Source organism: Oryx dammah, unplaced genomic scaffold (genome assembly GCF_014754425.2).
Source record: "Oryx dammah isolate SB20612 unplaced genomic scaffold, SCBI_Odam_1.1 HiC_scaffold_11209, whole genome shotgun sequence".
In the NCBI taxonomy this organism is placed as follows: Eukaryota; Metazoa; Chordata; class Mammalia; order Artiodactyla; family Bovidae; genus Oryx; species Oryx dammah.
In genome coordinates, this window is record NW_024080602.1 from 3,314,618 (window position 1) to 3,328,430 (window position 13,813).

The following is a 13,813-nucleotide window of genomic DNA, read 5'->3' on the forward strand; positions in this document are numbered from 1 at the left end:
ATTTCCACTCACCACTCACCACCTCACCACATTTATTTCCTTTGAAGATATAACAGTAACATTTCTCAATAAAAACTAATAATATAGAAATTAATCCCCCAAACAGTAAGAGATCCTACATGTACTATTTAGAGTATCTTCATAAGCTGAGTAAAACTAGTGATCAAAAACCAAACTAAGAAGTTACTATAGTGCTATATTATCAGCAACCACATTTCCCTCCTCTCCCACAGTTTCAGACTTTTTTCACGGTTCATTGTAAACACCCTGGTGTTTATACACTTCCCAGGCAGGTTATACTCTCACACACACAGGCAAACCCAAAATATCTGCAATACCTTCTTTAAAAAGGAGGAAAAAACAAGCAGCCCAAGGTACACCAGAAAAAAAATAATTTTAAAGGACTGAAACATAGTAGTGACATATTGATTAGGTAAAGGAAAGAAGATGACTGTGATAGATATCAAAAAGGATTTTGATAAAATATCAAAATTTACTGGATATTTTTCTCAAAAATATCCAGTAAAAAAAGAGGATCATAGGATTATGTTATTAATGCAATTAAGTTCTATCAAGAATTAATAGTCATTATAATACTTAATGCTGTGACACGTCTTCTCATTAATATAAAGAACAAGTCAAGTATGTCTACTAGTGCTGACATTTTTTAACATTGTTCTGAAGGCTGTAGACAGTACAACAGAACAAGAAGAAGAAATTATGGCATAAGTATCAGGATTATCATTATTTATAAAATGATACTTCTCAGACTTAAGACTGCTGGTCTGGAAACACTAAGGAACCTACTAAAAAGTTATCAGAACGAATACAGGAATAGTAAATATTCAACAATAACTAGCTCTTAAATAAGCCAAAAATAAAATTTCAGAAAATACAATAGAAAAAGAACTATTTACACAAGCAGTAGTAATAATAAACAAGAATCAAAAAATATGAAAGATTTATGAGAAGAAATCTATTAAATTACACAGGAACATGAAAGATAATTCAAATAAATGGAGAAACATAGCTCCTGAAATAAGGACACTGAATATCGTAAATAAGTTAATCCTCTCTAAGTTAACACACACATTTTAAGCAAGATCATTCACTTCCAGAAAGATTTGGGGGAATAATCCAAGGGAATATGTCTTATTCTCTGTAATTACTTTTCCAACATTTCACTCTTCTCAAGGCCCTGATTTCTTCTCTCATTCTCAGCGGCTTCTCTCACTTCCTATTTCACAGACATACCCGAAGTCATCAGATCAGAGCTTAACTCACCTCTCCAGTAATCATCTCTCTCTCTCTCTCTCTCTCTCTCTCTCTCTCTCACACACACACACACACACACACACTTCTTTTTTCCACTAAATAAAGAAGCGGTCCCTCCTAGCTACAATGAGTTACTGTGAAATTTACTACTGATTATTCTTTCTTCCTCTTGTATATTTAAATTCTTCCTCTCAAGACGATACTTGCCATCATCCTTTATACATGTTTAACACTGTCCCATTAAAGCAAACAAACAACTGTCATCTCACATTACCTGTAACTATTTCCAAATCCACACTCTACAACTCACAATCTCCATGGCCTCTCTTGCACCTGGTCACAATCTGGCTTCTCCTCCCACTATCCGCCAGAGCAGCTTATGCTCTATTTTTAATCCAAAAGGTATTTTTTTAGACTTCAAAAAATACTTATTTCTCAACATCTGTTCAATACTGCTTATCGTCTCCTCCTTTTCTGAAATTCTTCCCTTGGTTTCTCATATTCACCCTCAACTCTGTCACATCTCTGTTACTATTTCCCCATGCCCTCTTCAGGTTCATTCTCTTCTACCCAGTATTAAACGTTATCTAGTTCCTCAAGAATAAGTCTTCAATGCTCTCTTCTTCTTACTTGACACATTTTCCCTGAACAAAGTCAGCCTGCTTTTATGGCTCCAATAATCACCAATATGCAGATAATGCTTTTTTTTCTCTCTAGCCAAAACTCTTTTCCGAGCCCATATGTCCACCTATCCATAATATCTTAAAGGCATCTCAAACTCTAGCCATTCTTGCTCCTTTTCAGTTTCTTAAACAAAAAACTGGCTCTGGGGTCAGGCCATTAGAGTAGCTTAGGTGTTTGCCACCCCACTGGAGGTGCTGAGTGCAGGGGGCATGCTCAGCACCCTGCTTTTGCACACAACACCCTGCTTTTGCTCCTGGTTCTTCAGAAGTGGCAGTGGGGTTTTTTTGTTTTTTTCATATCATTTGTCCAGAATTTGCCCCAACTGCACATGTCCAACCCCTGAACACACCCCTACCTTCACCCTGTGTAAGGTACAAGCTTATCTCCCCTCAGGGAGAAAGGAAACAAGGGAACCTGTTGTTTGTTCTTGCTCCTCCTTGCTGCAGCAGGGGACCCAATAAAGTCTTGCCTGAAAAAAAAAAAAAAAAAAAAGAACTAGGCTCACACCTGCCAGTGCGCTACTCTGAAGATCATTTGCTCTGAACCTTTCACCAAACTGATTCCTTCTACCCTTCTCTCAACTCTTAGCTCAGTCATTACATCCTCAGGGAAGCCCTGCCTGACCTCTCTCTAGTTCAAAGTGCCCTAATATACTCTAATATCATCATGCACCTCTTCTTTATATTTCCTGTGACACCGTTCACATTTTCGTGTGTAAACTGGATTCTGGCTCCAAGTCAGGATTTTTTTTTCTCACTATGTTACTGACAGTTTTCAGTATGGTATATGGAATATAGCATAAGTTCTATAAATTTCAAATGAATTTGTGAATACACACAAACTCATATTCTAAAATGGTGCCAGAAAAAGAATGCTAGGCTAAAAAACAATACAGCAAAGTGCAGAAACACACACAGAATAAATAAAAATCAAATATATAACAATGGTTACTTCAGAATTAGCATTTGTCTAGTTAATGGTATTAGAACTGGCTATTTAAAAAATTAAATTTTTATTTCACATGTAAATTTACAATGGATTAAATATGTAAAGACAAAACAAGAAATCTCAGAAGTCAAGAAAAAATATAAACAAATATTTATGTAAGATTGGGAAGGGCAGATAAACTAAATTCAACAGAGGATGAGCGGAAAGACTATGAAGAAACAAAACTATGCAACTAGAGATTATCATACTAAGGGAAGTAAGTCAAAAAGAGAAAGAATTGCCATATGGTATCATTTATATGTGGAATCTAAAATATGACACAAACCAACTTATCTATGAAACAAACAGAATCAAGGACACAGAAAATAAACTGGTGGTTGCCAAGGGGAATGGAGATGGGAGAGGGTAGGAGCAGGAGTTTGGGATTTACAGATGCAAACCAGTATATACAGAACAGACAGACAATAAGATCCTACTGTATAGCACAGTGAACTATATTCAATAACCTGTGATAAGCCACAATGGAAAAGAATATGAATAAGAATGTAAATATATATATCTATATATAACTGAGTCATATATCCTTGATGTATAGCTGTAATTAACACAACACTGTAATTCAAGTATACTTCAATAAAGAATAAATTAAAAGAAAAAAAACAAACTGGTTAAAATTTGGCTCCATAATAATTTAAATCTTCTACACATTAAATAATCACATAAATGAAAAGGCAATAAACTACAAACAAACATTTGCAGCATGTGAAAGAAGGTTAAATCAGAAATGTAAGAACTCATAAACAATAAAAATAAGAAAAACAGCAACGGAGAAACAGATATTGATATATTTTTTAAATGTGAATAATCACAAATGAATTTGTTCAATCTCACTAATAATAAAAAGAGTACTAATTAAAGCAATCTAATACCACTATTTACCTATAAAAATTAGTAGAGATGTCAAAGAAAATAAAACTCAGTGTTATCAGTCAACAGGCATATGAAAAAACACTGAAAGTCAGAGAATAAATTTGTACATCTTTTGGTAAGGCAATCTGCCAGTGAACACAAAATTTCTTTAAATTCTGATGGTCTTTGATTCAGCATTTCCACTTCAGGGAATTTACTCTAAAGAAAGTACTATGTATGTATGCAAAGTTAGAGCTATTAGGATAGTCTGCAAATTGTTCTTTGAAGTAAACAATCAAATTAAATGTTCAACAATAGGGAATAGGCTAAACTATAGATACTTGTATTGAAATATGATGTAGCTGTTTAAAATCATGCAGATGAACATGAAATGACATAGGAAGATGTTTATGAAAATACTTAGTGAAAGTTATCAAGTTATAAAATACTGAATATTACAAGATCCCATTTTTAAAATGGGAACATGTTGAAAATTCATTGTGAGACAAAAATAAATCCTTTGGTAACTCATTTTATGCCCATTTTATTTATATATAAGCTCAAGTAGCCACAGAGCTTAACCCTTCCTTATAAAACAAAAGTCTGGAAGAAACAAAAATTTACTCACTCTTCCAATTTCTGCAGTCCAAGAAACAACAATGGTGTTTGGTACAGTTGTAGACAATCGGACAAGTGAGGTGATATTAATTGGTCGGCTGGGTCGCTTTGGTTCCACACCATTTTTAGTAGGTGGAAGATAACCCTAAGGATGAAATATAACATTTCTATTTATTACTTCCACAACCATTTCAACTTCCATTCCTTAAAAAAAAAAATCCTACAAACTACATATTAGAAAATATGAGTATTTTCATTTAAAAGTGGAGAAGGAAACGTTTGTAAGAGTTTTCTGTACGTTTCTCTAAACTACCCTACAATCTCATTAAAGTAAACCTGAGAAAAATATTGGTGATAGAACTTAAAAATCTCTAAAAATTTAAGAATCATGTTGAATTCATAAACAACTTGGATAAACACATAAGGACTATTTTAAAGGTGAGCAACAATAGCCCCCACTCCTTCATTAAATGCATAGCAGTCTTCAAATCTCCCATCTACCATAAGGTTTCAGACACAAGAATACATCTGAGGTTTTGATGAAACAATCTCTTCATCCCAAAATTAAATAAAATACTAAAAGCTACCACACCCAACTCCAAGTCCTAGACTATGTCTCCATAGCTAATGTCACAGCTGTTAATTGGACATAGTTGGTACAAGTGTTTCACTCAGTCACATGAATATACATCCAAAATAAAGACATTTTCTTAATGAAAAACTATGATTAACAACAGCTGTGATGACTTATTTGCTAACTATGTTGGCAACGCACTGGAAAAACAGCTTTTCAGACTTACTGGAAGGCTGCAAGGTTTTGTATTCACTTTCACACAAAGATTGGGTGGGAAGTGATCTTCTTGTGGACAACTGGTTTCTGATAAACAAAACCTAAACAATAAAGAACAAATTTAATTTCCTTTATTAAAAGATGATCTCATTGATATTTTTGTTCCATAGCTAATCTAAAAAATGGTCAAACTTAACAGCAACAACTATTAAAACTAGACATTTCATATTACCAATAAATACATTTAAATAGGATCAAAATAAATAATTCTGTCAATGTAGAGTTTCAGTAGTTACAACTACCAACCTGTAGTTGTCCTCATAATATTTCCAGTCATTTGTTCAAGCATGCTGGCGGGGGTAGGGGTGCGGGGGTTGAGGGGGGGTGCTCTGGGGTTGAATACATTTAAGAAATTTTGGAGAGTAACATGGAACCTTATATTACCATATGTAAAACAGATAGCCAATGGGAATTTGCTGTATGACTCAGGGAACTCAAATCAGGGCTCTGTAACAACCTAGAGGGGTAGGGTGGGGAGAGGGTTCAGGAGGGAGGGGACAGGTATATGCCTATGGATGATTCATATTGATATTTGGCAGAAAACAATGAAATTCGGTAAAAGCACTCATTCTTCAAAGAAAAAAATTCAATTAAGTGTTCTCTGTACAGAACGTCTCAAAGCTAATAAGGACTGTAAATTTTTAAGAGGGAAATGTATGTGTGTGTGCTCAGTCGTGTCCGACTCTTTGCAACCCTATGGATGGTAGCCCGCCAGGCTCCTCTGTCCATGGGATTCTCCAGGCAAGAATACTGGAGTGGGGTGCCATTTTCTCCTCCAGGGGATCTTCCCAATCCAGAGGTGGAGGCTGAATCTCCTGCATTGGCAGGCAGATTCTTTATCTGTGCCACCTGGGAAGCCCAATATAACATATGGTATTTCCCAAACTTATTTGTCTATAATACATTTTTTTTGGTTCTCAGCAGAATATACTGAAAATGCTAGAAGTCAAGCTCCAGGATCAAGTTTTGTCCACCAAGTTCAAGTATTCCATTAGTTCCTGAAAACTGAGGATGTTGAATAACAACATTATTTGTATTATATCCACGTGTTTAGAATACTATTTAGAAACTCACAAAAACATTTATTTCTAAATTAAATGTGTAATCTTTCAGGAAAAACCAAGACAGCTACATAATTTGTACTCTCAATCTTTTCAGTCTGTATATTTTTTTTAATTTGGCTGCACCAGGTCTTAGTTGTATGTGGGATCTAGTTCCCTGACCAGGTACCGAACTGGGCCCTCTGCATTGGGAGCACAAGGTTTAGCCCCAGGACCACCAGGGAAGATCCTTACTCTATTCATTCTTACATAGATTGAGAAATAGATTAATCTGCTATTTAAGACAACAATTCTCAATTACTTCCTTGTTTGTTCCCAATATAGAGCTAAGGTTCATTCCACCCTTACAGAATGTTCACAGAACTTTTTGAGTTATATGTTAAGTACGCTATCTCTGAATTCTGTGAAATATTCATTGTTTTTACACAAGTTTTACACAAGAAGCACAAGTATCTTCTCTCAATATCTTGATCTGCCTGCCATGGAATCTGTGTGAGGGAAGGTCCACAAATGGGACAATTTTCTATATAAAATTTTATGGGTACATATATGGTCATCTTTAAGCAGGGACCATCTATAGTTTCCATTACATTCTCAAAGAGGTTACAGAGTCATAGAAAGGTTTAGAATTACTAACCTACAAAGATTTTCTCAAAATATACTTAGCACACGGATATCAACACCCACAAGATCATCTCTAACCCCAGCAGAACCTTATATGATAGGCCAGTTCTTCACACAGCAAAAGTCAGAGGAGGCTCCAGTTTCAAATCAATTATACCAACACTGTGGAAATTAGAAACATGGAACTGGCTGCCTGAAGCCACCGAAAACCAAAATCCATGTGACAAGCTGACCCCTATTCAACTAAGTGAAAAGTGAAAATCTACATCATTCTTACAAACCAAAGGTTTTTTAAAAAAGGAACAATAGCAGAAAGTTTCTATACAGATGTTCATGTGGGTGGAGAGGGGAAACAGATAAATGAAAACAGATTAGGAATCTAACAGAGAAAATACTGATCTTAATTCTGACCAAACTGTTTTTCATGTTTTAGATAAAGACTTATAATTAGGATAGTAGAAGGTATATGCTCCAAACTTAATACCCTGGGATTGCTGTGGGGGATGGGCAATGTGGGGATGAAAACAATTTAGCAAAACACAAAGAACCACATAATAATTCCCCAATATAATACAAAATGGTTCTTTTTCCATTAAGTTTGGAGATAATTTGAATTTAAAGTAGCTAAGCCACTCCAGTATTCTTGTGCTTCCCTGGTTGCTCAGACAGTAAAGATTCTGCCTGCAATGCAGGACACCTGGGTTTGATCCCTGGACTGGGAGGATCCCCTGGAGAAGGGAATGGCTACCCACTCCAGTATGCTTGCCTGGAGAATTTTATGGAAAGAGGAGCCTGGCAGGCTACAGTCCATGGGGTCTCAAAGAGTTGGACATGAATGAGCAACTTTCACTTCAGAAGCCATTTTTAACCATCACAATTCCCTTAGAATCTCTGAATTGATCTTAGAAAGAAAGAAAACCTTCCTTTGGAATGAGATCAATACCTCTTGCTGCTTTAAAGAATGCATGTACGGTACTGCTAAGGATAGCAGGTGGATCTTCTGTTCTAGAACTATGGTTTGCAAATTTAGTCTTGGGATATTCTCCTCAAATGAAAACTAACCCAGAAGTCAAACATGTAAAAACAGGTCAAAGCAGCACTACTTTGGTTCAGAGTATGTATGTGTGTGCGTCAGTTAAGAGAGTTGGGGTGGGGGAGAAGGTGGAATGATAGCCAGAGGGTAGACCCCAAATGGTGGCTTCAAGCAACAGTCTGAAAACCACTGTTTTAAAAGACAAAGTCACACACTGGTATGAACGAAATGTAAATTGAGGCAGGAAGTAAAAAATATTACAGCAATATGTAATTATTTATGAAGGCACCAAGTTTTAGCCCTTCATTCAGTCATTATCATCATCTGCCCCGACAGAGGATAAAGCACCTTTCACAGAGAAACACCTTTGTCAGTGCCTTCCAAAACCAAGACCTCGATCTCTCCTTTGCTTTCTCAGTTTTCATCACACTATTTCTAAGTCTAGATCAGAGGTTTTCACATTATTCCATGAAGAACTGAGCTGGTTCTTTAATCTCTTTTCTGATCTCTCAGTATGTTTATAATCTGTACATACAACTTAGTATTTGATTTTGAGACTGGGCTATGTGACTTATCCTTCCTACTTTATAGGGAAAACAGCTTCCGGAGGAAAACAATTGTCTTTATTTTCTCTTCTATCTCTATCGCAACAAGAACAGTGTGGGGCACTTGAGTCTACACTACAATAGTCACTGAGTAAAAGAACAGCATAAGATGGTTTATGTAAGCAATGAGAGAGACATTAACTAAAGATGTCTTAGATACTCTTAGAAGAAATGGGCTAAGAAAAGAAACTGAATATGGGACAGTACCACGTTAGAAAATTTTCATTTTGCTTTTCAAATTTATCAAGAGATGTCTCACACAGAATCTAAATTAGAGAGTATTTAAAAGTTAATGGCTTAAATATAGGACACAGAAAATACCTATTGAAAATTAGAAAGATTTAAAAAAATCTTTAAGAAATATTGACTTTTAAACTTTGAATATATACTGTAGCCAATACTTTACCTTAACTGGACCTGCACTGTGAAGTCACATTTGGTCCCAGAAATATCCCTAGAAAAGACATGGTAAGAACAAAATTATTTTAAAGACACACAGGAAAGCTGATTCAAAGACATGGCTAACTCCAGAACGTATATCAGAAATATTAACAGTTCTTATGATAACTAACACTCTAATAATTTTTTCAGTACTAATGATTGCATGACAATAATACTCACCCCTGAATATACTGTTACAAAAAGTCACTTATTATAGACAAAACTACAAGGTCAAACTACGAGTTATACTCAAAGACAACTTACATGGAACTACTGATCTGCTGCACTTGTTGTGGTGTCAAGGCAAATGCAAAACAGGTTTCTCGAAAGCGCTGACTGTTATCTGATGCTAAAGAAGAAAAGAATTATATTTTTTAATTACCTTCAAAATCATCAATATGGAATACAATAGCAAACAGAACAAAAAACTTTAACCATTCACATGCCTTTAATTAACTAGGATGGATGCTAGCTTTTAGATAACAAGTCAATTATGGCATTTGAAAAGTAAGATATGTGCTACAGGTCTGATCATAGACATCTGCATCTAAAAAGGACATGTATAAAAACATGCTGATATTAATTTTATTTAAAATAATACAAAGTCATTTAAAGATATATGTTTTTTGAGCTAAGTAACAAACATATACATACACCTTGAGATTTGCATAGGTGAGATGACAGTTGGACTTGAAGGCAAATTAAGAATTTTATCACCCCCCACCTAACTATACCACAAAATTTTTATAAAATAAATATATGATTTGTCCTATCCTTAGATGAACAGACCTCAAAATTTGCCTGTGGTTACTATCTCAAAGGAGGAAAGGAGTTAAAAGAAGACGGGAAAGAAGGGAATAGAGAGAAGAGGAAGGAAGGAGAGGTGGGGAAAGAAAAGAATGTATTTTGAAATCAGTGGTAAATATCTTTCTTGTTTGCTATATTTTTGCACAAAGAAGCACTAAATGATTGCTGAATGAAGGAAAGACTGAAAATGAAGGAATAGCAAACTAAATGATGTAAACTGTCCTTTTCCAGGATAATTTTCTAGAACAAATGGATCACTTTTAATACCAAAGAACTCCCAGCCTGTGGGCCACTTAAACTGGTGCAGAAAAAGTAGCTGAAGTTAGCCATTTCTTACCTGCAAGCAACACTTCCTCCAAAACTACCACCAAACACAAATGTCCAAAAAAGCTGTACAAATAAATGAGAAAGGAATCCAAAAGAGTACTGTTGGATCTACAATTTCAAGTCAATGACCAACCTAGACAGCATATTGAAAAGCAGAGACATTACTTTGCCAACAAAGGTCCGTCTAGTCAAGGCTATGGTTTTTCCAGTGGTCATGTACGGATGTGAGGGTTGGACTGTGAAGAAGGCTGAGCGCCGAAGAATTGATGCTTTTGAACTGTGGTGTTGGAGAAGACTCTTGAGAGTCCCTTGGGCGGCAAGGAGGTCCAACCAGTCCATTCTGAAGATCGGTCCTGGGTGTTCTTTGGAAGGAATGATGCTAAGGCTGAAACTCCAGTACTTTGGCCACCTCATGCGAAGAGTTGACTCACTGGAAAAGACTCAGATGCTGGGAGGGATTGGGGCAGGAGGAGAAGGGGACGACAGAGGATGAGGTGGCTGGATGGCATCACTGACTCGATGGACGTGAGTCTGAGTGAACTCTGGGAGTTGGGGATGGACAGGGAGGCCTGGCGTACTGCGATTCATGGGGTTGCAAAAAGTCGGACATGACTGAGCGACTGAACTGAACTGAACTGAACTGATAGGAGTATCTCTTCAAGTCTACATTTGTATTTCTGCTTTCTGTGATCTGGGAAGTTTTTTTTTTCTTAAAAAAATTAATTTAATTATTTTCATCAGAGGCTAATTACTTTAAAATATTGTGGTGGTTTTTGCCATACATTGACATGAATGAGCCATGGGTGTACATGTGTCCTCCATCCTGAACCCCTCTCCCACCTCCCTCCCCATCCCATCCCTCAGGGTCATCCCAGTGCACCGGCCCTGAGAGCCCTGTCTCATGCATTGAATCTGGACTGGTGATCTATTTCACATATGGTAATATACATGTTTCAATGCTATTCTCTCAAATCATTCCCCACTCACCTTCTCCCACAAAGTCCAAAAGTTTGTTCTTTACATTTGTGTCTCTTTTGCTGTTGTGCGTATAGGATCATCGTCACCATCTTTCTAAATTCCATATACATGTGTTAGTATACTGTACTGGTGTTCTTCTGACTTATTTCACTCTGTATAATAGGCTCCAGTTTCATCCACCTCATTAGAACTGATTCAAATGCATTCTTTTTAATAGCTGATTAATACTCCATTGTGTATATGTACCACAGCTTTCTTATCCATTCGTCTGCTGATGGACATCTAGGTTGCTTCCATGTCCTGGCGATTATAAACAGTGCTGCGATGAACACTGGGGTACACGTGTCTCTTTCACTTCTGGTTTCCTCGGTGTGTATGCCCAGCAGTGGTATTGCTGGGTTGTATGGCAGTTCTGTTTCCAGTTTTTTAAGTAATCTCCACACTGTTCTCCATAGTGGCTGTACTAGTTTGTATTCCCAACAAAAGTGTAAGAGGGTTCCCTTTTCGCCACACCCTGTCCAGCATTTATTGCTTGTAGACTTTTGGATCGCAGCCATTCTGACCGGCATGAGATGGCACCTCATTGTGGTTTTGATTTGCATTTATCTGATAATGAGTGATGTTGAGCATCTTTTCAAGTGTTTGTTAGCCATGTATGTCTTCTTTGGAGAAATGTCTCTTTAGTTCTTTGGCCCATTTTTTGATTGGGTTGTTTATTTTTTTGCATGAGCTGCTTGTATATTTTTAACTCTTTGTCCGTTGCTTCATTTGCTATTATTTTCTCCCATTCTGAAGGCTGTCTTTTCACCTTGCTTATAGTTTCCTTTGTTGTGCAAATGCTTTTAAGTTTAATTAGGTCCCATTTGTTTATTTTTTGCTTTTATTTCCATTACTCTGGGAGATGGGTCATAGAGGATCCTGCTGCGATTTATGTCAGGGAGTGTTTTGCCTATGTTGGGAAAGTTTTTTCTTAAAGACTCTATCCCCAAGAAACAGTTAAGATAACCAGAAAGCTATCTTAATTATGAAATATCAACTTGGCAAAAAGCAGATAACCAAGGACCAGAATGTAGAAAAGCAAACAGTTTCCTCTTTCAGGCAATGAAAGTAACTTCTTTGTTTCTGACTTAGGATATGTCTCTCTCAAAATTTTAGTCCAGTAGGCTTAGCCTGATTTAGATTTCTGGCTCTGTTGTAAAACAGAACTAAAATAACTTTCCAAGTATCAAAAATAATATTATTCTCTAGGCAAAATTTCAGATTCTTTTAGAATATATGAGTACAGTAAGTTTTGGACACATACACACACACAGACTTAGAAAAGACAGAACTAAAATAACGAGGTTGCTTTTTGAGCCACACATAGAAATCAGATTTATTTCTTAATAGTAACCCCTTTATATCCTCTTATATACATATTAATAGTAGACTGAACTGTTCACAGATTACTGGTTACCTGGAAAATCATCTTTCATACTATTTGATTTTCAGGTTTAATTTTGTTATGAATGCCAGTGAATTTATAGTTTTGGTCTTAGGTAACAGACCATTCAAAATTTTTTCTAAAAGTTAATTAAGCTATCATTATTCCTTCCAGAAAAATTCAGGCCAAACAGAATCATGGAATCTTATACTGAAAAGTAAGCCTTACCAATCATCCAAAACAATGACCTCCAATGTTGAGGATACACATCTAAGAGATGCATAGATTTTCCATAAAATCTAATTCACAAAAATATCTAAAATTTTATGTCAAATCTCGTATGGCACATGCTAAATTATTTTTCTGAAAGGGTACAAATGATCAAATGAGCTTGCAGACCATTGATCTAAATTCAAATTCAGGAATTCAACATTCCTTTCAATTCTTCCATTTATATACTTTGAAACATTTTAGAGATGAGGGAAGAGTGGTCATTACCTTGTCAGACAGAAGATGACTAGTGATGTACAGTGTAATTATAAGAAAGCTTGCAGCCAAACAGAGTAGCAAGTATAGTGGGAGAGAGATCACACAGACGTGGATTTGAAACAGGTTTTACCACTTATTTGCCATGTGACCTTAGGTACTGTTTTCTCCAATACTTAAACATACACAAACACAAAAACCCTCATAGGATTATTTTAAATATAAACATAAATGAGGTAAGATATTTTAAAAGCCCCAATTTCCTTTTCTGTCTCCCTTTCTCCTTATGACCTTACACTGAATCAAAACATAATGCTCTAACTCCCACCCATTGATGTCATATAGTATAGCCAGTTACAGCCACTCTTCAAATATTTTAGACAGCATTAATGTGCCCCCCTCTCTCCATTAACTATTTCCACTGTATTTCAGGCAAGATTTCAGAATTACTCACCGTTCTGATCTTTCTCCTCCAGACATACACCAGACTATCACACTTTTAAAGTGACAGCACTGAACATACTCTTTGTCATAGCATGTATTATTTTTCCCAAATATTTGCTGCCCCTCTGTACTGACCCCTTCCCCAAAGGAGGATTATGACACAGTGTCACTGTTGCCTTGGTCAATGAAATACGAGTGGAAGTGTACCACTTCAGAGCAGACCTTTAAGACCTGTCCACATCTTTCCTTCTAGTCTACCTTGATTCTAAAGTGGAGAGAACACAGAGCAGAGCCACAATC

At 36.2% G+C, this 13,813-nt stretch overlaps 1 protein-coding gene across 1 annotated transcript in view; it reads right to left on the minus strand.

Moving 5' to 3' along the window:
* LOC120860889 (E3 SUMO-protein ligase PIAS1) overlaps positions 1-13,813 on the minus strand; it is a 124,357-nt gene that overhangs the window by 35,502 nt on the left and 75,042 nt on the right. The window contains exons 3-6 of the mRNA XM_040236599.1: positions 9,313-9,397; positions 9,014-9,061; positions 5,235-5,325; positions 4,445-4,579 (exon numbers count right to left, since the gene is read on the minus strand). Coding sequence (XP_040092533.1) covers positions 4,445-4,579; positions 5,235-5,325; positions 9,014-9,061; positions 9,313-9,397 — 359 coding nt within the window. The remainder of the gene's footprint in view (positions 1-4,444; positions 4,580-5,234; positions 5,326-9,013; positions 9,062-9,312; positions 9,398-13,813) is intronic.